At 37.8% G+C, this 27,658-nt stretch overlaps 1 protein-coding gene across 2 annotated transcripts; it reads left to right on the plus strand.

Moving 5' to 3' along the window:
* The first annotated feature begins 4,925 nt into the window (after window positions 1–4,925).
* Window positions 4,926–27,221, plus strand: LOC120532684 (cornifelin-like). 2 transcript variants are annotated; one of them, XM_039758954.1, is made up of 4 exons: window positions 4,926–5,016; window positions 19,753–19,859; window positions 23,477–23,613; window positions 26,819–27,221. In XM_039758954.1, exons 2-4 carry the CDS (start codon window positions 19,763–19,765, stop codon window positions 26,906–26,908), a joined length of 324 nt encoding a protein of 107 aa, XP_039614888.1. In that variant the 5' UTR covers window positions 4,926–5,016; window positions 19,753–19,762; the 3' UTR covers window positions 26,909–27,221. The 2 variants fall into 2 exon arrangements, 1 of the variants encoding a protein (XP_039614888.1); XR_005634341.1 differs by lacking the exon at window positions 4,926–5,016 and adding an exon at window positions 8,227–9,127.
* Window positions 27,222–27,658: the final 437 nt, after the last annotated feature.

Consider the following 27,658-nt stretch of genomic DNA (forward strand, 5'->3'; position numbering starts at 1 on the left):
ACCCACACATGTTTTCTGGCATTTGGGGCTTTGATTTCTGCTTAGCATTTTAAACTTGATGATTATGTGGTTTGATTTTTTTTACAAGTTTGGTTTGTCTTTTGACCATGCTTTCTTCTTCAGATCCCTTTATACTAAAAAATCTCTGTTTCTTTTTGAGTTAGAACACCTCCTTTACCAACTGCCTAAATCTTCTGCTTGCATAATTTGTCTTACTGTTTAATCAGAGGCTGTGAATTTTTAGATTGAGGGCATTTCTGTTAGTTTTGTTTATTTTATACATCTCTATAGACAGGCTGAACCTTTCTTATTCAAGAATAAACTTAATTAAATTGAAAGCTGCATACTCTAAGAATTTCAGTGTATGGCGCCATTTGCCAAATAGTTTCATAATTTTCCTATGAGAAATGTAATCTTGTATATTTAAGTAATAACAGGTTTGTCCCTTAGTCTCATTTCCCATGGAGCAAGAATTTAGTCCAGCCCCCCCCTGTACTTGTGCAGTGACTTGTGCTTGGGGTGGATGGTGATGCCACTACATGGCTTAGTGCCTCAGGGTTTCTCCTTAATATGTACTACAGAACATAGAGATGAGCACCTCCACTGTCAATAAAAGTGAATATTCACATGTCATTGAACAAGGAAGGGCACTGGCATATGCCTGCAAGTCTTTAAGTGCCATGCCAATAATTTAAAATTTGGGAACCCCTCTTAATTCTTTGGATTTTTTCTTATCATTGGCTGAGCTTTCAAAGTAGCAACTTCCTTTTAATATATGACATGCCTTATGGAAACAGTAGTATTTCAGCAGTAACATTAAGTTTATTGGAATATTGCAATATGCATCATAACAAAATTAGACAGGTGCATAACTTTGGGCTACCCAACATAGATATTACATCAATACTTAGTTGAGCCTCCTTTTGAAAATATAACAGCCTCTAGACGCCTTTGATGAGTATCTGGATTCTGGATGGAGGTATTTTGACCTTTCTTCCATACAAAATCTCTCCAGTTCAGTTAAATGTGACGGCTGCCGAGCATTGACAGTCTGCTTCACATCATCCCATAGATTTTAGATGATATTCAAGTCAGGGGACTGTGACAGCCATTCCAGAACATTGTACTTCTACCTCTGCATGAATGCCTTTGTAGATTTCAAACTGTGTTTTGGGTCATTGTCTTGTTGGAATATCCAACCCCTGCGTAACTTCAACTTTGTGACTGATGCTTGAACATTATCCTGAAGAATCTGTTGATATTGGGTTGAATTCATCCGACCCTCGACTTTAACAAGGGCCCCAGTCCCTGAACTAGCCACAGAGCCCCACAGCATGATGGAACCTCCACCAAATTTGACAGTAGGTAATAGGTAGTGTTTTTCTTGGAAGGCGGTGTTCTTCTTCCACCATGCAAAGAGCTTTTTTGTTATGACAAAATAACTCAATTTTTGTCTCATCAGTCCAAAGCACTTTGTTCCAAAATGAATCTGGCTTGTCTAAATGAGTATTTGCATACAACAAGCGATTCTGTTTGTGGTGTGAGTACAGAAAGTGGTTCTTTCTCATCACACTGCCATACAGATGTTCTTTGTGCAAATTGCACTGAATTGTAGAACGATGTACAGACACATCATCTGCAGCAAGATGTTCTTGCAGGTCTTTGGTGGTGATCTGTGGGTTGTCTGTAACCATTCTCACAATCCTGCGCATATGCCACTCCGGTATTTATCTTGGCCTGCCAGACTTGGGTTTAACAGCAACTGTGCCTGTGGCCTTCCATTTCCTGATTACATTCCTTACAGTTGAAACTGACAGTTTAAACCTCTGAGATAGCTTTTTGTAGCCTTCCCCTAAACCATGACACTGAACAGTCTTTGTTTTCAGATCTTTTGAGAGATCTCATGCTGTCACTCTTCAGAGGAGAGTCAAAAGGAAGGACAATTTGCAATTGACCACCTTAAATACCTTTTCTCATGGTTGGACACACCTGTCTATTAAGTGCAAAGCTTAACAAACTAATCCAACCAATTTGGTGTTGCAAGTAATCTGTATTGAGCAGTTACATGCATTCAAATCAGCAAAATTACAAGGGTACCCACATTTTTGCACAGCCAGTTTTTCACATTTGATTTAATTTCATACAACTAAATACTGCTTCACTAAAAATCTTTGTTTGGAAAACACCCCAGTACTCAGATGTTTCTAGGAATTAAAAGACATACATACCACTGTTATCTTTTTTGTTCAAAGTAGAGTAAATTACTATGCAGGCTGAGAGGGGTTCCCAAACTTTTTCATATGACTGTAGTTGAAAGCAGAAAGAAGCTTTTTAGTTAGCCAACAAAAGGTGTCATTTTGCTTGACTTCTCATTGAATCCATAATGGCTAACACGGTACAACACGCTGCTATTGAAGAAAGCACCAGAAACTGTTTTTGTAGAAAGGGGTGTGATCAGTAAGGGAGAGGGGAACTAATATAACCCTTTAGCGAAATAAACAAAACATTTACATTTAAACTTACTTCTTTTAACAAAGAAAAAGTTCCAAAATAAATAAAAAAACAACTCGACATATTAAGATTTCTACATTTCTACACATATTCTACAACAGAAGATAAATCCAAAATATAACCTAACAAAATAAATAGTAAATTAGCAAGAGAAACCAAAATACAAAGAAGAGCCAAAGGAAATACAAATTAAGATAACAGCAAATGGCAAATCCAAAATTCAAAAGCCACCACCCTTGATGGTGATGGGCAAGTGGGGTTGGCTCTTGGGGGACCATCCACAAAACAGGCAAAACATAGCCTACAGAAAAAGACACATATACATAAAAACTAAATGACCAACACTATTAACATAAAGAAAGGAAAAAAAATGAACAAAAAAGACACAATAAAATGGCATCCCCAAATAGGAAAGGAACTAATGATAGAAAACTTAAACAAGGAACCGGGAAGCACAAAACGGAAGCTGAATAATGATTGAAAGTGGGAAGCCAGCTAATACATCAGGAAAGAGCTGAGGGCAAACAGGTAAAATAAAAAAGAAAGAAATACACTGCTCTGATTTGACCTGGTTCTGATTTTTTTCATATATCTCAAACTGATTGGATTTTGGCTTAAACGCCTAAAAACTACATCGTAGCCAAATTTCAGAGATCCGACACAGGCAACGTTCATACATTCAGTTTCAGTTCCAATCATCCATATCCAATGTGAGTTTAAACACTGAAATTAGATTTTTGTTCAAGGATGTGGCTTGATTTCTTTATTTTTTGGCATCATGTGACATGTTAAAAGGGGAGAGATAAGTATGGGGAGAGAAGATTGCACAGATGTTATTTGTCTCATTTTCTTGCCTTACACCCAGTGTTGCTAAAATAATAATAATACAGGTATTTAAACCTAAAAAATAAATATTGCTTTAGATTACTCATTACTTTACAAGTATTTACAATATGCAATGCACTAGTAAATACTGGAATATTGTGTGATTCTAGTCACCACAGTACAAGAAAGGCATAGCATCATTTGAAGCTCTGCAGAGGAGAACAACCAAGTGTTTCCCAGGACTTAAGGACATGTCCTATTCTGACAGACTCAGAGAATTAAACCTGTTTAGTCTCAAGTAGAGGGGACTGCATGGACACCTAATCCAGGTACTGTATATAAAATCCTCAAAACCATTGATAAAGTAGGTCTAGCAACATTCTTTCAGTTTAAGGGTGAATCACATTTTCGAGGACATCGGTGGAAATTAAGGAGAAGTGCATTTAAAACTGGAAGCACATCTTTACGCACAGAGTTGTGGGACTCTGAAAACAAACTACCAAGCCATATAGTTGAAGCGGAAACCTTGACAACCTGTAAGAACCAAACATGGCTCTAAAAGTTAATGTATTAATACAAACAGTAAATAAAAGGAGGGATGATTACGGGGAGATCTTTAAGAGTGAAATTAACAAAAAAAAATCCACCTGTACTCTAGTCTCTTACTCTCTGGTATCAGTTTATTATCTACCATTATCATCGGCACAGTGGCGTAGTGGTGGCACTGCTGCCTTGCAGTTAGGAGACCAAGGTTTCCTTCTCGGGACCTCCCTGTGTGGAGAGTGCTTTGAGTAGTAAGAAAAGCGCTATATAAATGGAAGGAATGATTTATTACCATATTGGGTCTTTAAAGCACTTTCCTGTAGCAATATTACCACAAATACTCCCATCTCACATGTCATTCCTTTCAACCACTATTACTGGCCTCTTTTCCTCCAACCATGTCCAGTTCTCTTCTTGACTCCAAGTTCACCGACTTAAAATGTGGAAGGGAATTTTAAGCTCAAACTGTAAGCAGTATGAAGGTCATTGCCAATAATGTTGAACTTACTGTAGTTCCATGCCAATGGGCTACTCTGTCTTTAGAGCAAATCCTCCCTTAGTGGAGCCTGTTGTCCATGAATCTCCATAAGGGTTTATCCTTAATATATAACACTGCCCTGTGTCTAACATATGGCACCCTGCTTCCCCATCAGAGCTGAACTTCACACCCTGTTTACATGAAAGCATTCCAGACAATGCAGCCAAGCCCCACCAATTCCAAGACTCCACCTATGCTATGAATGTGAAAGTGCTAGCGTCTAAGCTACTGTGCATTTAAGGAATACTGTATTTTTCTTTTCCTGTTAAAATAATATATATAAGATGTTGTCTTTCTCTTTGCAATGAGGTTGTTCAACACCATCAAACTACCTCATGCATCCATCCACCCACATCATTCAACCAAACTGCCGCTTCTGTTAAAAAGAGGAAAATCAGCATTTAGATTGAGTTCGGAGGGGTTCCAGAAAATACAATGCATACTAGGAAAACAAACAGCGACGTGCCTGACATCTTTACACCATCAAAAGACAAACCAGAAAAACTGGAATGGATACGTTCAACGTCACTGTATTTCTGAATATAAAATGGATGTATCCTTCAAATCCCAATTGAGATTCAGTCCACTTACAGAAGAAGGTAAGAGCGAATGACATATGGGGTATTTTAAAAAAAGAGAGTTTTTAGTAACTATAAGCATGTACTTTGTTGTTTACTTGTTAATCAGGATTATTTTTAAAATAATTGCACCACTTTTTTTTTTTTTAAAAAAGCTTGTGCAGAAGAAAACATGATTAGCATTTTTATATTTAAATTGTAAAATATAATGCAGTTAAATCTTTTTTTCGCTCTTCCATTTTGGTATCAATTACAAATAAGGTACTTTTTAATAAGTATAATAATATTGCATTAATTGTTAATCTTTGTAAAACCAATTGTTTAAATACAGATTATGGAAATAAGGGGATAAGACGTTTAGCACGGATGGCTATTCGGCTTCCCATGTACAGTTTTCCGTTAATGCGGGTCATAAATTAGTCCATGAATAAATAACACAAGCGTAAATATTATCGAAGGATTAATATATAGATTCTTATTTTATTTAGTGCAAATAATGTTTCTACAAGGTGTTTTATACCACATTATAACATTATACTTATTTACAGTATATACCGTATATTAATTGGTTCACTGCCGTTCCATCCTGGATTTATCCCTATTCTGGGTTGGAAACTGTCCTGACAGGCTCCGTCACGATGCTCCCCGGTGTCGTAATCAGTTAGCATTAGAAATAAAGTCTGCACCGGTTTAACTCAAGCAGTCGTCACTCGTGAGTTTAAGTAATAAGCGAGTGTGGGAATGTACCCACACCCTGCGATGGCTTCAAACCCGTGGTTCCCTGTTGCCGCACAAACTGAAAAGACACCCGGTCCTCGCGACGCCTAACTGGATTAAGTGGTTTTCAAAAATTCATGGATTGATTTAAAAATAAGTCACTGGAAATATGGACGGTTTTTATATCTGTTTAAGTGTAACAAATAGATTAGAATAATTCTGAATAAATCGGGACATTTTATTACGATAGATAACAGCAGCCCACGTTCTTTTAGTCAGAATTAATTATCAATAGTAATGACACGGTGGAGAGCGCTGAAGACTAAGTGCTTATATATTCCCAGCGGAAACTTCCTTCGGAGTTTAGTTCTTGTGTTAACAGAGACTGCGATTTTTATCCATGGCCTAAACCACGCCTTTAGTTTACATCGGGCTGGTACTAGTAGCCTACATTTATTTACCACAATCACATAAAACGTAAACACACTGATAAAAAAAAGACGGAAAGGACTTCAAGTACAATATACCGAATCATATGTCCAGATGTGATGTGTTAAATCTTCTGAGGATACTCGAAGTCGATCAAAGTGAGAGTCTGAGGTCGACTTCAATAAAAATGTTAAGTGCCTTTCTGGTAAGGTGCCCGTTAGCCAGAAATTTCTCAGTGATCTACATAACCAGCCAGCAGAAAGCTAGCGACATTTTGATTATTAGTAGCAATAATTGTAGTAGTAATAACCATAGACAGATGGATCGATTGGTTAAAGCAGTGTTTCCCAACCACTGTGCCGCGGCACATGAGTGAGAAGTCATATGTGTGTGCAGTGGAAGATTATCCAACTTTACCTGATTGCTACTCTAAGGCTGCCTGTTTGTTCTGCTGTCACTGGAGGGCAGTACAACTTCTTGCTCCAATTAAGTGGGTTGCCAATCGCCAGTAAAACAGAAGAAGACGAAGATGAAATACGAAAGTACATTGTCATGCTGCGAGTGAGACAACGCCGCAGGTAATAGCAATTGATAAATATTTGAAAAGAAAAAGTAGTCAATCTGACTTGGGTCTTGGAGAAAATTCCGACACAGATGAAGGCCCTAGCATGATTAGTGGTCAGAAGAAAACAAAAAAAAAAAGTGAGCTCAAGACAATACAATGAAAGTTATCTTGCCAGTGGATTCACTTATACTGGGGAACCAACCGAGTCAATTCCGCAATGCCTGGTGTGCGGGGAAAAAATGTCAAACAGTGCCATGGTTCCAAGTAAACTTAAACGCCATCTCCAGATAAAACACCCATCACTTCAAAACAAGAACACGGACTATACTTCCTTAGAAGGTTGGCGTCCTTCAACATCTGCAATAAGATGGTGCAGATGTTCTACCAGACGGTTGTGGCGAGTGCCGTCTTCTACTCGGTGGTGTGCTGGGGAGGCAGCATAAAGAAGAGGGATGCCTCACGCTTGGACAAACTGGTGAGGAAAGCAGGCTCAATTGTAGGCTGGGAGCTGGACAGTTTGACATCTGTGGCAGAGCGACGGGCGCTGAGCAGGATCCTGTCAATCATGGAGAAGCCACTGCATCCACTGAACAGGATCATCTCCAGACAGAGGAGTAGCTTCAGTGACAGACTCCTGTCACTGTCCTGCTCCATTGACAGACTGAGGAGATCGTTCGTCCCCCACACTATGCGACTCTAAGTTCCACCCGGGGAGTAAATGCTATTATTCAAAGTTGTTGTCTGCTTTTACATGCATTTTTATCACTCTTTAATTTAATATTGTTTTTTGTATCGGTATACTGCTGCTGGATAATGTGAATTTCCCCTTGGGATTAATAAAGTATCTATCTATCTATCTATTTTGTTCAACTGCGTGAATAGACTGAGAAACAGGCAACGTTAACATGGGAAACAACCAACACGAGTGAGAAAGCACTTAAAGCTAGCTACCAAGTTGCTCAACCCATCGCTAAATCTAAACAGCCACACACCGTAGCAGAGACATTAATACTGCCTGCCTGCAAAATTATCTTAAAAGAGATGATCGGCCCTGGCGCTGTTAAAGAAATAGCCCAAGTCCCTCTCTCAAATAATCCAATTTCGTAATGAAGACATGTCTGCTGACATTGAAAATATAGTTTTGGAAAAGTTGCGTATTAGTGGCAAATTTACATTGCAAATCGATGAATCCACGGATATCAGTGGACATGCACAACTTATGGCAAATGTGCGCTTTGTACATGGAGACATCATCAGAGAAAACTTTCCGTTTTGCGAGGAATTGCCAGAAAGAACAACAGAAGAGGACAATTTTCGAGCTGTGTCAGAGTGCCTTGAACAAGAAGGACTTCAGTGGCAAAACTGCGTAGGTGTTTGCACCGATGGAGCAGCTGCCATGCTCTGGCACACAAAGGATTTTTAAACAGAGTGAAAGAGCAACATCCAGATGTCATTGCGACGCATTGTTGTCTGCACCGGGAAACAGCCGTTGCCAAGACATTGCCGGCAGACCTAACTGCTGTACTGGACGATGTTGTACGCGTGATAAACTTTGTGAAGACGAGATCTGTAAAAAGTCGCATTTTCGAATCACTGTGTGAGGAAATGGGAGCGCAACATAAAGTCTTATTGCTAAACACAGAGGTCCGGTGGCTGTCCCGTGGCAAAGTTTTAGCCCGTGTGTATGATCTACTGGAAGAACTTAAAGTGCATTTTTGACAAATCAGAAGTATGATAACGCTAAGTTGCTCTCAAGTAACGAGTGGTGTGCAAGACTGGCACATATATTTCAACATATGAATAACCTGAACACACGAATGCAAGGCGGAAATGAAAACCTGCTTACAAGTACAGATAAAATAAAGGGATTTTTTTCAAAGTTGCAGCTCTGGAAACAACATGTCGAAAGTGCTAACCTTAACATGTTCCCACACACCCAGAAATGGCAGGGTGTCAACAGTGCTGCACTATGTGAGACAATAGGTAAACATCTGCAAAGTCTTGAGCAGAAGTTGTCGTGTTATTTCCCTTCGCTTTCCACTGATTGCCTTTTCTGGGTTAGGAACCCATACAGCTCAACTGCAGTTGGAAACGACATTGTATTTGCAGGAGCAGGAAGAAATAACTGAACTGAGACAAAATCGTGGTCTAAAACTGAGCTTTGCTGATCTACCTTTGGACAGTTTTTGGCTGACTGCTGCCAAGGAGTTCCCCATTCTTGCAAACAAAGCTATTTCAGTTCTGCTCCCTTTCTCCACAACCTATCTATGCGAGGTGGGCTTGTCAAGCATGACTGCTATAAAGACGGAAAAAAGAGAGAGACTCGGAGCTGTTGAGGAAGATCTTTGTGTGTGTCTTTCTTAAATTCCTGAGAAAATATCAGCTTTGTGTCCAATTAAACAGGCCCAGGTTTCACACTGAGTAAGTAAATTGAGACTAGATTTTCATTAAATTTCAATAAATACACTTTTTGTGACATTTTTGTTTGGGGGTGTGCCTTGTGATATTTCTAATGTGAAATATGTGCTAATGGGAAACATTGTGTTAAAGGAAGCACTTTGGGATACATGAACAATTTCTCCTGTTGCTCACATTTTCTATTTTTAAGGTGCCTCTCAAGTATTTTCTATTAATGCATCATTTTCTTACGTCAGTAAGTTGTGTCACAACAGATAATGCTTAGCCTCTGTAAACTGGAAAGTGATATTAGCGGTTTGCCTTGAAGAATTAGATAACTATGGGCGCCCCACACTGCTGCCTCGGAGTAAGTTGACTAGGATTTGCGTTCTTGGTCCTCCCAGTGAGCAGTCTGCATGTTCTTCCTGTGTGTGTGGGTTTCCTCCAAGTGCTCCGGTTTCCTCCTACTGTTCAGTCCAAAGACATGCAAGTTAGGTTTATTGGCAATACTAAATTGGTCCTAGTGAGTGGATGGTGTGTGTGTATGGTGTGTATGTGTGTTGCCCTGCAATGCACTTCCATCTTGTCCAGAATTTGTTCCTACCTTACGCCCTATACTACCTGGGATAAGCTCCATCACCCGCCATGACCCTGTTCAGAATTTAGAAAATGACTGACATTACATGAATTATTTTCTGGAATCTCCGGTTTCAATTAGTACAGGGGTTTCCAACCTTAGATGCCCACACCTCCAAGGGTTGTGACAAAGAGTAAGGGTGTATTGTGATTTGCCAAGGCAATGGTTTAATCGGTGTCTTGCAGTGTGCCATCATGTGTACTGTAGGTTGTGTATTGATTGGTGCTCCTGTTCTATGATATGAAAAGAATCAAACATTGTGCGTGCAATTGTCACCTGTGAATGAGCCGCAGAAATGTGGATTCTCATGAGGAACCTGCAGTTGGGGTGTCTGAAAATGTGAATAACTTTGTTTAAGAAAACAGAATTTGTAATTTGCAGTAATAGGTACAGTAGGGCTGGTATTAATTTCTGTGCAAGCCCTGATCAAGAAGTGCCAATGATTTCAAGGTTTGATAGGCATTTTTGGGTAGTACAAGGGGGACTGAATTTGATGCTGCTTATTCTCAGCTCATCTCTCCTGCTGGCGATCCCAGCAGTAGTGCAGCAGTTTTAACTGTGCAGTGAAATGCAGTGAGACAAAGTTCGTTGGCTGTGTTTCATTGCTTAGTGGCATGCCAGTACCCGTTACTTCACAGGGATTTCTAATCCCCCAAACTCCTTGATTGTTGATCGTTGGCTCATTCCTTGCCGTGCTTAATGCTTAGCGGGTGAACTCCAATCCCTGGCTGATCAATTCAGGGGACACATTTACAAAATTTTTCAGATTTATAAAGGTAAGTTGGTCAATTTATATTTAAATTTTATGCACTGACTTAAAAGCTTATTTTTTTTAATTCAACTTATTTACCCATAGTACTGTATAAGGTTCAATTTATGGTTCAAAAATGAGAAAATGGACTCCTTTATCTTCAAAAGTGATATAACTTATAATAAAAGTGAGAACATGAAACATTTTCTAGGGGTGCTGGGCATTGAAAAAGTTGGGAACCACTGCATTAGCTGAATGAACCAATGAGAAACAATAACAAACTAACGGTAACCATCTATCCCTCTGCTTGATTGGGGTCAGGAACGCCAGGTTGGAGCTTGTTCTGGCAACATCAGACACACAAATTAAAAACTAACAGTGGTATCCTCATGAAACACCCACACTTTGGGACAGTCTGGAATATAGAATTAAGCTAAAAGGCATGCCATTGTGAAGCATAAAGGAGAAGTCAATTGGTGGAAAAACACACACAAAGAAGTAGAGAACGATCAAACTGACATGCAATGTTAGGACCAGCATAACATTTAGGTGTAGCTGAGGATTTATCAAAGTGTTTGGACAATCAGAGTATTTGATTTTTCATTTTGTACATTTAATTCATCAAGGACAAAGTTATTTATTTGTATTTATTTACTATTTTAGTAACAATTAAAGATAACAGTGATAATAAAATGTATTTTCATGTGCTAGTAGAGTATAATGTAACATCTGCGGATCAAACTTGAGTTTCTTATGTATCCTAAAGACTCTCAGAATGGGTGGAGGACCTACCTGGAGAATCAGGAATAAAGAAGCCAGTGTAGAGCACTTAGTGATAAGCACTTTGAAGACTCATCTCCTCTGCTTATGTCCATTTGTCTGGAAGTTTTAGTGTAGGATTCTATCATTCAGTTTGCTCCCATAGTTGGGGAAAGTGTTACTACTGCCCTTACAATTCCCAAAACAAAGTTTATAAAATGGCACTTTATTGAGTTATATAATCCCTTGTAGAACACTTGCTTGACAAACAACCATTTTATTCTGAGAAAGATTCTTTGCATGTGAAATTAGTTTGCCAGGATCTGAAATGGTTCTTAATATGTGGACAAAAATTGAATCTTTAGTTGGCTACTAGAGGGCTGCAATGTCCAATGAATAAAGCAACAAGAAGCACAAAGGAAGATGAATTTAAGGGTTGCCATATCTGGTGAACAGAGGTTGCTAAATGCATGACATGATCAAAACAGAAAAACGTTGTGCCTGTTGTACTAAGAGGATGTTTCGCCATGCTAGTCTTATAATATTGTGCAATTAAAAACCAAGATTAAAAGGCTCTCACTGGTGGAACACTGAAGTCATGTCCTTGATGATGTCTGTGCTGGCTGACTCTGTTTTTTATTCTTTTCTTTTTTTTTTTGTATCTTAGATATACAACAGAATGCCCAGGGTGGCCTGGGTAGGCATTTGATCATAGAGCTCCAGAGGTTTTACTCCATTTTTGCTTTTTCCCCTCTCCCCATTGATCATCTGATCCTATTTGATTATTGTTTTTTTTTTTCACTGAATACCATTTGTAAAGCACCCTGAAATATATTTTGTATTGGAAGGCTCTGTATAGATGCATGTTGTTGTTGCTGTTGACATATCTTTAATAGACATCAGATGTCAATGTCATGTACTTTCATTAGTTCTTGGTTGTGTAGGGTCTATAGATAATTGTGTTTCCTACTTTATAAATACATCTCTCTATTAAAAAAGAAAATCTTGAGAGAAGACTATCGGCAAGAGATTTTTTCAAGCCACGGTCTCCTCTCGACTATTTTGAACCACACCCACGGTCCTCTCACCTCTCATTCATGTGAATGCTTTTGTCAGACACAGTTCCTGCCCTCTCAGCTCTTATAAATTATTACGTTTTCCTCACTTTGTTCCCAATAAAAGAAGACTTATTATGTCCTAATTGCATTGAAGAATTTCATCCCAAAGGGTTATCAACAGAAGAAATGAATACACAGGTATTCCTAGCAATGAGAAACAATGAAGTCACACAAATTAACGCAAAAATTGTCAATCGGTTACACGGCAAATTGGTTAAATGCGTATCAATAGACTATGTTGTCGAACAATTCTGACATGTAAAATTTTAACAGGTGACAAGAAAGGTAATGTAGTACATCTTCTGCAGATAACATTAGACACCAAAGGAGATCTTGATATGCCATTCATATTAAAACATTTACAGTTTCATGTTAGAATAGATATTGCTATGACGATTAACAAATCACATGGACAAACATTCGAAAAAGTCCTATTATTTGTTAGAGAGAAAGAAATGATATTTACTCACGTGCAGTTAACGTTGCGTTGTCACGATTTAAGTCCAAACACTGAATCAAAATTCAATGCGATATTGAAGAAAAGTTCATTCACAAATGTGTTTTTAATGAAGTTTTACAGTAAAAGTGTAAGTTTAAAAAGTATTTGCGTGTTAATTTCAGAGCCAAACAGAATGAAACCGTATAACGCATGCCTCTAAAATGCCTCTAACATAACTTGAAACATAATCTTCTTTCAGTTTATTATGTTTTACTATTTTTTACTACGGTTAATTACTCACTGTAATGTAAAATAGTTAGTTCTATTATGCATATGTAACAATTCCCATCAAAACAATAATCTGCTTAAATTGTACATTTGCTTCCCCATAAACGAGCGGCAGATCCACAAAGTGGCTAGAACGTAGCACCCGTTTGGGAGATGGCGAGGGAAGCGAGCAGGGGGCAGAGCCCCCTAGTGTTATAAACAAGAAAACCTAATGGAGAGTTAAAATCATCAAGCAGATTAAGATGAGTTCCCAGCCACACATATGACTCTGCTGACATTTGGGTAACTTGTATTGAGAATTTATTTGCCATCAAGACATGTAAAAGAGGGAAATATATGAGCGAATGTAACCTTTTTTGAGTTAAATTTGAATTAGTAAATTAATCAGTAACTGAGGTTGCACAGAATGTTTCTGGTTAAAGATGATTTTTAAAGTTTACATTTTTTAATTTACATTTTTTTAAATTCATACAAAATTCCAGACCTGCCAATAATAACTGATATTGTTTGGCAAATTTCCTTGAGGAATAATTTCCTCAAACAGCAATAGAATCACTCCTCTAGAAACCAAGTTGTTTCACTCACAAACAGATGGACATAAGAACTGCAATACTCATCTTTACATTAAAAAATATGTAAAACCATCATTAGGTCTGTTTACTGTTCTCACCATTTCTGTTCCTGCCTGTAAGCAGGTACTGTAAGTTTACACATCCATCTGAGTTAAGCTTTGCTTTGCTTTAAAGCAGTTGGGAATTGAGCTGAGTCTCATCTTTACTGAAAAATGCAGAGCGGATCACTCTAATAATATAACTTGGAAATCACCTTAGGGATAGGCATTTTGCTGACAACATAACCATTAGTTTTCATACTTGTGTGACTACTGCTTAAATAGTAGTGTTAATGTAAAAGAGCTTTTACAGTAGAGAAACAGATAGCACTTCAATGTATGTTGGAGCCCTGTCCTGTGCACCAGGCTACAGGCTGAGTATTACATTCTATTCTACTAAATCAAGCTGATCCCTTTGTAACAATGGAAAAATCTTATCACTTACAAAAGACCAAATAATTCTGAACAGATCTTAAATGAACGTTTTTATATTTTGGCTGCAATGGTTATCACTGAGTATTGTGAATAAAATGAGCCCAACTACAACTGCCAGATTTCCAGGAAAAATACATACTAACAACATGGAGAGACACAGTTGGAAACTTCTTAAGGGTTTTTTTCACTCAAACTATAGAAAGTTTTTCTTCATAGAGAAAAGTGAGTCTGTCCAGTTGCTAGATTTAAAAATTGAAAAAGAAGGGATAAAGAAATCAAATATTATGATGATACCAAATAAAGGACTAAAAATAAGAAAATTGGCCTTATTGGCCTATTCTGTTGTCCAGTGTTATATCCCAGGAAGAGCAGCATGGTGGAGACTTTCTTGGACCCACTTGGGCAATGTGGACAAGGTTTATAGTGGTAATGCTAAGGACTGCTAACTTTGACACACGTGTTGGGAAACCAAAGCCTGAGTTTAGAGCCTAGAGTCTATAAACTGGGCCGATGCTGTAGCGACCACTGCCACATTTTCTCGGCAAAACGCTTCAACTGTAAGAGGTGTCGGTTCAACGAGTAATGCCGAGAGAAACAGGAAGAGTAGAAGGTAAAAGAAAAGGCTGTCTTAAGAGAAAGGGAGCAGTTGCATATTATTATACCAGACCAATTGGACAACCCATGTATCAAATAAAAAAATGAGGTTTGCATTGATTGCATAGATTTTAACCTATCTTAGATGAGTAGTACAGCTAATATGATATCTTCACAGTACTAGGGTGTTGTACTGTGTTAGCCATTATGCATGTAGTGAAGTCAAGCAAAATGACAACTTTTATTGGCTAACTGAAAAGATTACAATATGCAAGCTTTTGAGGTAACTCAGGCCCCCTAATCAAATGTACATCTTGCCTGAAGAAGAGGCCTGTGTTGCCTCAAAAGCTTGCATATTTTAATATTTTTAGTTAGCCAATAAAAGGTGTCATTTTACTTCATATCTTCACAGGTAACGCAGTGATAGAGCTGCTGCCTCACAATAAGGAGACTGTGAATTTGTGTTCCGGGTCTTCCTTGTTTGGAGAGTGCTTTGAGTAGTAAGGAAAGTGCTATATAAATGTAAAGAATTATTATTAAATTAGCTAGTAGTGTGGTAAAGAGTGGGTCTTTAGGGACATTTAAAACTCAACTTGATGTTTTGCAGCAATTAGTTGGATAAGTTTGGTGGAGCTTTGTTGGGATGACTGCCCTGTTCTCAACAAAATTTTTCTAATATTCTAAAAAACCCTTCATATAACATATATCCAAGGGTTCTTCCAGCATCTAGAACTGTTTATTTCACCCAAATCTATATCCATACTCCATCATGCTAGGTGAATTTAGAGCTGCCAGTAAAACCAATATACTGTAGACATGTTAGGGATGGGAGAGGAAAGTGGGGAACATTGAAGCAAAAGGATTATGAGAAGAAAATGCAGCATTGTTGCTGTGACCAGGGCAGGGAACTAGTAACTGTGCCTCCCTTAACAAACATATTAGATAATACAGTATATGGAATTTTAAGAAACAAGCCAGAGAATGATTATGACAGCAAAGGCTTCTGTGTTTTATTTCAAAAGTGTATTTTAACTGCTAAGCCTATATTGTTTGCTTCCCCGTGCATCCAGATAAAAAAGCTGACATTGCTAACAATGTGTGGAAGAGTGACCCATTAAATATGTTATGCACTTCACCTGTTATGTAAAGATATTGCCACACCTTACATTCATGATACCCATCATGCTACTGGATATCTAACAAAGCACAAGGCAAATTATTTCAGGAATGAAAGGAACCCGATTAGCATCACTAAAATCTAAAGGTGGGTTGGGTATGTTTTCTTCTGAAAAATGACAAAAGGAGATGAGCGGTGAAGTAGAGCGACTGCTTACTTCACTTTCCTATTACTTTCGTCTCTGACCCTTGTAAAATGTTCCATATAAATAAGGAGTTTACGGGGCGTAGTGGCGAAGCATCTGTTAGGCACCCATCATGTAGGACAAAATATTCTTCTATATTAAACACTGCAAAACCATCCAGTTTATCTTTTGAAGAATTTCATTATGATAATTTGAATAAAATAAAAAATCTACATTAACTTACTATACCTAACCTAACAGGTTAAACCTGAAAACTTCATAAACCTGAAATTCCGAAAATAAGTTCTAAAATCAAACTACTGTTCTACAGCCATATATTGTACATGCTATAGAAAATATTGCAGAAAAGGTCTTCAAAATGATAAATTGTGCAGTAACTCAAAAATAAATTTGATGCTGAAATTTGCTACATTATAATGTAATGCTATATACTATACTATATACAAGTAAAAAATAATAGCCTGGTCAGCCAGAAGTGCCTTGCATTTTTCCCAAAACTCGGCATGAAAATCAGACTAGGAACGTCTGACATCACAAATGGTAGCTCCAAAAATCCCCCCAGAATGCTAACATAGCTTTTTGTAGCAGAAACTAATGGAGCGCACATCTGCTGTATTAAAAGGAAGATAATTCAGAGTAGAAAATTGGATCTTTCTATGCAATTTCAGTATATGAAAGATGTAAATTCTAATTATTCTTCATATGTAAATTATAAGACCATATCATGCAATTATAATCACCTACATTTAAGTTACACAAAGTTCAATTTTTAACACAAGGCAGTTATAAATATAGTATTCAGTGTTCTGTGACATCTTGTAACCTATCATATTGTAAGCATGTTGGGCTTAGAGGTCAAAGTTTGTTTTACAATGATGAACAAATAGTAACTGAAAAAAATAGGAGAATGTGCACTGCCTTTTAAGATTTCTGAATGGAAACCAGTGTATTTTTCAGGTTTGCAATAACTGATTCATATGGCTAAAAAAAATGATGGTACTTGACGTCACCACAACAGATTTCCCCACACATCTGTTTTCTAAAAGCATTAGCCAGGGTACATATTTTACTGTGATTGTGCCTTGAATGTAAACAAGATAGACCTGATTGTTAGCTCTTGTCTTAAATATTTCCCATCAACACTTCAGAGTTAAACTGAAGATGTGCTATCTTGAAATGCACTTGACATCATTCTCTGTACCTACTAAGTTATTTGTACAGCGCTGCAGGCGTTTTGGTTGCAACATACCAATTATTTTTCATACTTGTGTAACTACCACTTAAGTAGCAGTAGAAATATGAAAGAGACTATACAGTAGAATATTATCTGCATTTCACATTGTCACTTGAGTCTATCTTGGAGCCATGTCCTTCCCACCTAAGTACAGATTAAATACTATAATCTAACTAAATCACGCCGATCCCTTTTCTAACAGTGGAAAGGTCACACCATTTCAAAAGGCAAAATTCTTCTGAATGGATCGTAAATGCCTACTTTTATGTTTGGGTGGTGCAGCAGTTATCATTGTTGCCTCACAGAAAGTTCTGTGGTTGAAGCCATTGGCACTGTCTGCATAAACTTTATGCTCAAGTCTGAATGGACATTACCCCTGGTTTCACTACCATAACCCAACTGATGATTGAGCATGAGTCTGCTTCTACCTTTCACCTAGTATTTCTAAGATGAGCTCTGGCCCTTTACAATTCAGAACTGGATCCAGGATCCCGATTACTTAGAACATTAGAGCAGTCGTGACAAGAATAATCCATTCAGCCTGACAAGCTTGTCCATCCAATTCCTCTAAATTGTCCAGAATAATATCAGGCTGAGATTTGAAGGTCCCTAAAGTAATTTCCTGAAGGGTAGGACTTTAACGGCCTAAACATTTTCCCAGACATTTTCTGTGGCTGTTGACTATATGATGAATCACAATGAAGCTAGTTATATTTTTAGATTTAACTTGAACAGTGACCCTCACCAGGAAATGCAGTTTCAGAGGATGAGACAAGATGAGATTTAACTGGGATTTTAATTTCATACTGTGTGTGTGTGTCATTGTTTCAAATGCTGGCAATAACTCAATGGATGAATTTTTTAACTGATTATGCAATCAGTGGAATCTTGGAAAGTGAGAGGATGCCTGAGGAGTGGAGAAAAAGTGTACTGGTACTGATTTTTAAGAATACGGGGGACATACAGAGCTGTAGTAACTACAGAGAGATAAAATTGATGAGCCACAGCATGAAGTCATGGGAAAGAGTAGTGGAAGCTCGGTTAAGAAGGGAGTAGTGAGCAGCAGTATGGTTTCATGCCAAGAAAGAGCACCACAGATGTGATGTTTGTTCTGAGGGTGTTGATGGAGAAGTATAGACAAGGCCAGAAGGAATTGCATTGTGTCTTGGTGGACCTGGAGAAACCATATGACAGGGTGCCTTGAAAGGAGTTGTGGCATTGTATGAGGAAGTCGGAAGTGGCAGAGAAGTATGTAAGAGTTGTACAGGATATGTACAAGGGAAGTGTGACCGTAGTGAGATCTGTGGTAGGAGTGATGGATGCATTCAATGTGGAGGTGGGATTACATCCGGGATTGGCTCTGAGATCTTTCTTATTTGCAGTGGTGATGGACAGGTTGACAGATAAGATTAGACAGGACTCCCCTTGGACTATGATGTTTGCTGATGACACTGTGATCTGTAGCGAGAGTAGAGAGCAGATTGAAGAGGCCCTGGAGTGGTGGAGATATGCTCTAGAGAGGAGAGGAATGAAGGTCAGTTAGAACAAGACAGAATACATGTGTATGAATGAGAGGAAGGTCAGTGGAATGGTGAGTGTGCAGGGAGTAGAGTTGGCGAAGGTGGATTAGTTGAAATACTTGGGCTCAACAGTGTAGAGTAATGGGGATTGTGGAAAAAAGGTGAAAAAGAGAGTGCAGGCAGGATGGAATGGGTGGAGAAGAGTGTCAGGAGTAATATGTGATAGACGGGTATCAGCAAGAGTGAAAGGGAAGATCTGAAGGACAGTAGTGAGACCAGCTTTGTTATCTGGGTTGGAGACGGTGGCACTAACCAGAAAGCAGGAGACAACTGGAGGTGGCTGAGTTAAAGATGCTAAGATTTGCATTGGGTGTGACGAGGATGAACAGGATTAGAAATGAGTACATTAGAGGGTCGGCTCAGGTTGGACGGTTGGGAGACAAAGTTATAGAGGTGAGGTTGAGTTGGTTTGGACATGTGCAGAGGAGAGATACTGGGTATATTAGGAAAAAGGATGTTAAAGATAGAGCTGCCAGGCAAGAGGAAAATAGGAAGGCCTAAGAGAAGGTTTATGGATGTAGTGAGAGAGGACATGCAGTTGGTGGGTGTGACAGAGCAAGATGCAGAAGACAGGAAGATATGAAAAAAAATGATCTGCTGTGGCAACCCCTAACAAGAGCAGCCAAAAGAAGAATATGATGCAATAACAATTTCTGTTTGAAATTTGTTAACTTAGCCTCCCAAAAACTGTATTTCCGGTTCTTACCCAAAGTGTTAATTTTTACAGTTTGATTGGCTCTCTTAGATACAATAGTGGGTACTGAAAATGTATGTACAACTATGTTAATAAATACATCATCTACTTAATTTTATCTTAGCATTTTGAAGAAAGTGTTGACACTTAGAAAAAGAAAAGTATGTTAACTTTAATCTGTTTCTTAGGATTATCATCATGGATGTTGTAAACAAACAGCCACAGTCTATGAATGTACCCAGAACAACAGACTGGACCACGGGTGTCTGTGAGTGCTTTGATGACTTGCCTGTCTGTAAGTAATTTCATATTTTTGGGAAATGTTTTTGAATTGCTCATTTTTTATTGAGAGTTTCAGCATAAAAGTCATAGCACTTTACAGTTGAATTAACTAATAGTTTCTGAAGCTCTCCTTTAATCTGACCAAAATGAACAACAAAAATGCCTTTATAGTCAGCAAATGTTGCACCATTGTTTGCGTGGGACAAGGTTACACCCATATTATTATGTTTTATTTGAAAAAATGCGGGCATTGGTCCCTGTTTTCACCATTTGTCTGCACTAACCCTGCGTTATTAAACCAGGATAATGAAGACCTTTGAAAATGCTCCTCAGAGCCATGTACATCTGAAAATGCCAGCTCATAATCGCAATGTGGAAGTTTAAAAACACAGATCTTAGAAAGTGCAGACTCTAATTTGTTTGTCTGATTTGTGTGTCCTTATTATGCAGTCACTGTATGGAGCCTGCTGATAACAATGTCTCATTCTCTGATTGGTCACCATTTATGAAAGAAAACCATATTCCAACATGGCGGACACAGTCGCTTTTAATGACGCTTGTTGTGCTGCTTACTTGTAAGCATCAAAATTGTATTTTGTACAGTTTGAATGCTGCATAAATGCGCAAAAGGCAAATAATTTAGAATACAAGAGCTTTGCAATAGCTCTTGTGTTGTTACAATTCCTTCAATGATTTTTTTGATGATGTATGCCCATCCAGTGTAGGTGAATGGCTACATCATATACGTCTTTGATCATTTTAATGTAGATGGAGACACTTTCATAAATGATTTAAAAATACTATTGTGGACAGAGAATGTTATTATTTAAAAATCCTGTTTTAAAATGAAAACTTATTAGTGTGGACATAACTTAATACAAAACTGTGCCAGACAAACATTATAAAAAAAGTTACAGAACTTGAGGTGTGCAATGGTAGTTGGGGTCGGAATAGGGGTAACAATATGAAGGAAAGAGTACCTTGTTATTTAAAACTTTACTTTTATTTGAGTAAATGATCTCAAGTCTTACTTTGAAAAAAATCCTGTATGTGTTCTGTAAATGCCATATATGCTCACATATAAGTTGTGTCTTAAAACCCGAAAAATCGATCATAAAATTAGACCCCGACTTATACGTCCATTCAAAAATGCAACACTTAATTTTTTTTTTTTTTTACATCTTCTTGCCTTCTCCAATCTTGCATCAGTTTCTCAGACGCATCAAATTTTGTTGCAGCAGCGCAATTACCAATTTCTTTCACTACTTCAACGATGTTCAATTTAAAACCAGATTCATATTTTCTTCTGATCGAACGCTCCATCGTAAATAAGGGATGCTCTTACAATAAAGGTGTATGAGGGTGTGAGATACAAAAACACAAATCAGTGCAAACGTTGTTTCGGAATATTTTGGGTATTACCGTGTGGTCACATAGACATAATAGAGAGCGGAGTGAGAGAGTGAGAGGTTAGGAACACACGCTGATACAGCGCATTACAGCACCCGCGTAGAAAAAAAGGCAGTGTGCTCCGTGGTTACTCTCTCAGGTGGACGTTAGTATATCATAATCCCTTGTACCAATAGCATGAGTTTTTCACATTCAATTTATACAACGACATTAGAAAATACCAGAAATTTTACTGTAAAATCAAGTCCCAACTTATCCGTGGGAGAACTTATCCGCGAGTATATACGGTATCTGTCAAAAACCAAAACAGAGATGTATGACCAGGAAAAGGAGGAAGAAATTAGTCATAATGAAAGACAGGCAAGGAATCAAAATACGGAGAACGAGAAAATACCAAACAGCAAAATCCAATGCACAAAACAGAAAAACAGCAAAAGTTTCAACACCAATATCTTTTTAATGTTATGATCCTGTTTTTTCTTTAAAATTTTATGGATTTTTATAGTGTTTATTTTATGTTGTATCTTTTGGAGGAGGTGGGTTGGAATAAAGAGAATTTATATGTAAGTTTCATTTTACACTAAAGGCAGTTGTTAAAATTGTTAAAAAATATTGGCTCTCTTATCTTGACATTAGGGTTTGGGTTAGGGATGGCTGGTGTATAGCTGCCAGCCATGTGGCTATGCGGGGCAACCAGAGGACACTGTACTGATCTGAATCTAACACTGAAAAAGATGAGACCGTAACAGCATCAGGAAATGAGTCATAGACAGAAGGAGGATTGTAACCAAGAAGAAGAGAATAACTGAACAGCTTTAGCCAAAATGCAAAAGAAATTCATAGTCAAAAAAGTCATGCAACACTTCTGGATACTAGAAGAACAAGAAATAAAACATTTAAATCCAATCATGGATACCAGCAGCTACATTGTGCCAGTGTGTTTATAGTGTTGCACCAGTGACGTAAGCTGTCATGCCCCACGGGGCCTTGAGGTCCTGTAACTAGCAGAGGCATCAAGGCCGGAAACACAAAATGGCGACGTGCTAAATAAATATTACAATAATAATACACTTTTCCCAAGAGGCAAAATAAAAAATTTGCCAAACTCAGGCAAAAGAAAAAAAGCAACTTTTCACAAAACAAAATTAATATTAACCACAAGAGGGTCAACAAATAGATTTAACAAATTGGTAATTCACAACAGCCATGACCCATGAAGTAACTGAATAGTGGGTATAAAAGTCAGGGGTCATTTACTTCCTGTTTATCTGAGATTGGTTAGAAATCTATAACTTTGAGAGTCTTCTTGATGTCACAATTTGTGCAAAGTTATTTTGACTATGTCTTTGTTTAGTGATTTGGCCGCAGCGACAGACAGTTAAGATTCACTCTTTTAACCTGTGCTTGAACTGTGTCTTATGTTTCATCTCCTGATCTTCCATAATAGTTTCTTCCACAGTTTTCAATGAAACGGATGCCATATACTGTATGAATAATTTTGCTATTGTGCTGCTATCTTAAGATTCATAGTGTACAATGACAGTGTTTACGTGGTATCATATCTATAAATAACATGCTCATTGCTACATAAAAAACACAAGATTTAGTAGAGCATTCAAGAAAACAATAATATAAAATATTAACGTGGTGATGCCACCATGATTATTTTCAATTATTTCATCCATCCATCCATTATCAAACCCATTATATCCTAATTACAGGTTTACGGGGGTCTGCTGGATCCAATCCCAGGCAACACAGAGCACAAGGCAGGAAACAAACCCGGGGCAGGGCGCACACACTCACACCCATACACCAAGCACAATTTAGAATCACCAATGCACCCAACCTGCATGTCTTTGGACTGTGGGAGGAAACCGGAGCACCCGGAGGAAACCCACGCAGACATGGGGAGAACATGCAAACTTCACGCAGGGAGGATCCGGGAAGCAAACCCGGGTCTCCTAACTGCGAGGCAGCAGCGCTACCCACTGTGCTGCTTAATGCTTGCTTAATTTCCATGCTAACCACAGCCCAATGCACATTCATACCATTATTGTATCACACAGTTTTAATAAAATTGATTTGTACCATTGGTTTACCTGGAACAATTTTACTCTTATAAGGAATTAACTTTTTAATAATTCAGTCATGTAGAATGCAAATAACAAGAACTGCCTATATATTCAAATCCACTGATGTCTTGTTTCCCTGTTTCAGGTCTTCTGGGTACCTTTGTGCCATGTGTGCTTGCATGCATTGTATCTCAACAATATGGAGAGTGTCTCTGCTTGCCTTTACTTCCAGGAACCTTGATGTCCTTGAGAACAGGAATAAGAGAGAGACATCACTTGCAGGTACTGTATGCCATATGGAAGGGTTGTGTTACGATCTCATCTGTCTACCAATGGAAATCAATGGCAGTAAGGCATTAAGCAGAATGTACTGTAGATCTATGTTTATATTGGGATTCAATGTAATAAAACAGATTGTCACTTTATTGTTCTCATGGTTGTTAGTTTCATAACTCAGTGGTGTGCCTTCAGTAAAAAAAAAAACTTAAGAAGTAGAATCACTTTTTTTTTAAAGTGAGCACAGTCACAAAACTTGTTCAAAGCAAGCAAAATGACTGCTTGAATATATGTAATACTTTAAGCCTTAATATCTTCTTAACTTCTTTTTCAGAAATATTTAAACTGTCTTCCACCTACAACAGCAATAACATTTATTTCTAGAGCACATTTTTATACAATATACCTAGTGTTTAATGAAGCTTCAGATGCAGATTCATTTGATATCCTTAGAAAACTCAGTTTATCATTTCATTGCTTGTGATACTCGATTAATTGTGAGCTTGAAAACATTGACAGCTATCATGACTTAAATGTGACAAGTACCGCATCAAACAAAAAAATGTATATAAAAGTATATCTAAAAGTTTTAAAAACAAATTACTCTTTAACATGTAGTGTTAACTAGAATATTATTAACTAGCTTTTACCCGCGACTTCGTCCGCGCGGGACTCTGTTTTAATATACGTTTTTTTCGGAAATATATATATATGAAGTTATAGTTATTGCCCGTGACTTTCTTCGCATGGAACTTCTGACGCCATGTGAGTGTAAATATTTAATTGCTTTTTAGAGGATTTTCTTATAAACAATATTTTTTGTTTCTGTATTGGGCGGCACTAATATTACCAGGCTCGTGGGCGAACTTACGCGTAAGCAAGCTACGTAAAACTGACCGTGGGAGAAACAATCTTCCCTTAAATCTACGCCAGCGTATTTGAAAGTTCGGCCCTGAGACTTATTTATCGTCATGGCGAAGCATGCTTTGAGGGGAAATTGCAGTCTCTTAAAGTCAAAGGGGAGGTCATTGGATATTAGAGGAATGTGCGGCATGAACACTTTTTCTCCTTGAGCACACCCGGTAAAAATAATGGCTTCGATTAAATTTTTATGCAGGGCTTTGACTTGCAGTCTAGTGCCATTACACAGTTTTGGTGGTTTTAAATTCTGAAGGAGCATTACGGGTGTGCCCTTCCACAGAGTAAGCTTATGGTATGGAAGACCCGGTGGTTTAAAGGGATTTAAAAACTCTGCCGGATTGTTAACGGCTTCATCTGCATTACAGACAGTGTCTATCGACTTGTAGACCATTTCTTCTCCGTCAAAGGACTTCAGCAACATGTCATTAATGAACACAGCTTGATCGTTTTTTGGAGTCAAAATGGCCCGTTCACAAAACTATTCTACAGGCTTATTGTGTACTAGGCTGACCCGCCATTTAAGGCGACCGACTTTTAAGTTGACCACTTCTTAAGGCAATTCAATATGCAGATCAATTTGATATTTTATACAAACTCATTAATTTGGTTATATTGCATTTGAGCAGTATTACTTTAATACTCGTAGTTTCTGTTATTTTTGTGATGAAATTAAAACTTTTTTTCTATATTTAAGTCACCCTTTTGAACCCCCCTGATATTTACTATGCGGTGAGAAATTTGTACTCCATCAACATTAATTATTTCCAGAGACATAATTTTATCTATTTTTCCAGCGCATCGCGCATAAAAGCAAGGGAATGATGGGAGCACCAGAACTCTGCTCACATCATGTCGCTTCATACCGCAAGCTGCAAGTAGTAAGTCTGTGATAAGCGGAATACCGCTACGCTTTCCACTGACGGGATGGAAGGACAATCCCGACCGCTTTTATATAGTAAGAAAGAAGAAGAAGATATCGCACAGTCTGGAGTACAAAATCATCTTTTACCTGGAAAAAAGAAACTACAAATCCCATCGTGCATTGCAAAATGGACAGGACATGTGTGAAACAGACGGAAGGACAATCCCGACCGCTTTTATATAGAAGGATTTGAGCAATGCCTGCATAAATGTGATCTATCAGTCATCATTTACAGACCGAAGTGTGTAGCATCAGGTCACTCGCGCAAATGATGCACGGCTGTCGTTCACTTTACCATCAGGCAGAAACAGAAACATCCCCTTCCTCATTCGACGCATGCGCGCAGTGTCATTCGCCCCTCTTCTCAGTGGCAAGAGAACGGATGTAGTTGACGCCTTCCAATTCACCCTCTTAGGGATGGAAATTCAAAAAAATCTTTCTTAGCGGTTATCCATGTCATTATAGGAATGCACTGTCAAAATTTCAGCCCTTTAGGTCCAGCGGTTTGGTCTGTGCGTTGTCTGTTAGTCAGTCATGGAACTGTTTTATATACTGTATATAGATTAGATAGATAGATAGATAGATAGATAGATAGATAGATAGATAGATAGATAGATAGATAGATAGATAAAGAAAAGCACTATATGATAGATAGATCATCATTTCTACCTAAGAGAAAATTTAGCTTTCTAAAGAAGCTCAAAAAACGTCATAACAAACAACAACAATGCCCCTCAAATACACAAAAATATTACAAAAGGAAGGAAAAGCTTCTGACTTGGCTAAGATAAGAGGAGTCAATGGGGCTTTATGAAGGCATATTGCTATATGTGTGAAGGAGCCCCAGTCACATTTCTTAACATAACTCTGCTGAAAATTGAGTGATGAACACTCTTAAGGAAGAAAAATACTGTATGGTGATGGACAGGGTGTGCAGCATATGATTGTCTGTTTTGTCTTTTGAATTTAGTGAACATTCTTAAAACTTGATGAGCAATTTGGTGACATGTACCATTTCAATATGTTTGGCATCCAAAATATCTGCACTTGATTATTAAATACTATCTGTTTGTACATCTATGAAAATTCCTAGCGATCATGACACACTTCCACTAAGAGATTGAATTTTATTTTTTTTTCACTCATATGTGACACACTTTGAACAATAATTTGAACAGTCAAATAAAAAATAAGAGACACAAATTGAGACATAGATATTAGACACAAATTGGAACTGAGTGACTTTTAGCTTCAAATTGAACATGGCCTTTACTGTAATGGCAATATTAACTAATCACTTTGTTCAATAGTTCTTACTGCTAAAGTCAATTAAATGATGTTTCCTAACTTAAAAATATATTTTTCCAGGGGTCGATTGCAGAGGACTGGTTTATGTTGTGCTGCATTCCTCATTGTGCACTTTGTCAGATGAGTCGGGAGCTGAAAGTAAGACAATGAAGAAATTAACCACAGTTTCCTTCCATTAGACTTTGAAATCAGACTCAATTATTGTGTCTTCATAACATGAATGAAAGAAAGAAAAAAATCAAAATCAGACATGTTAAATAAAATTTATTTTTTTTTAAATCTTATATACATGGATTGCTACTTGTATGCTGTTCATTATATGTCTTATAAATAAAATGTATTCTTGATGCTGTTTTCTCTTAAAATTGTAAACATTTTAAGCTCTGCTGTGTAATTGTAATGATGATAATGTTCATCTGTGAACTTGAGAATAAATAGTGATGTCTCAATTAATTTACCTACAGGAAGCTTGAAGTTGTTGAATATATCATATCTATGACAGATAAGTATTGTGTTGCTTCTTCAGAAACAGTGTGTCACTTTTAAAAACAGTGTGTCACTGTTATTTGAACTCACAATTATAACAATCCATGGTGTGAGAAGTGTGAACTTGGAAAAAATATTTTGAGTCAAGTAACATTAGACAGTCTGCAGAAAGTGAGACAATTCAAAGATAAACAAAAAACTGAACATACAGGGTGAGGCAGAAAGGACTGACGTCTTTGAAATGGCTAGAACTCACCACTAGGTGGCGTTAGGTTCAAAAAGTCTCAACATTTTTCTATTTTCTTTTTAGTTGAAGCCATGGAGCCGTGGACGATAGAACACCGCATTTTTGCGTACGACTGTTTTGTCAAGAACAACAATCTATTACCGCAGTTCAGCGTGAGTTTCGTTGCC

Source organism: Polypterus senegalus, chromosome 7, assembly GCF_016835505.1.
Source record: "Polypterus senegalus isolate Bchr_013 chromosome 7, ASM1683550v1, whole genome shotgun sequence".
NCBI classification, from domain to species: Eukaryota; Metazoa; Chordata; class Cladistia; order Polypteriformes; family Polypteridae; genus Polypterus; species Polypterus senegalus.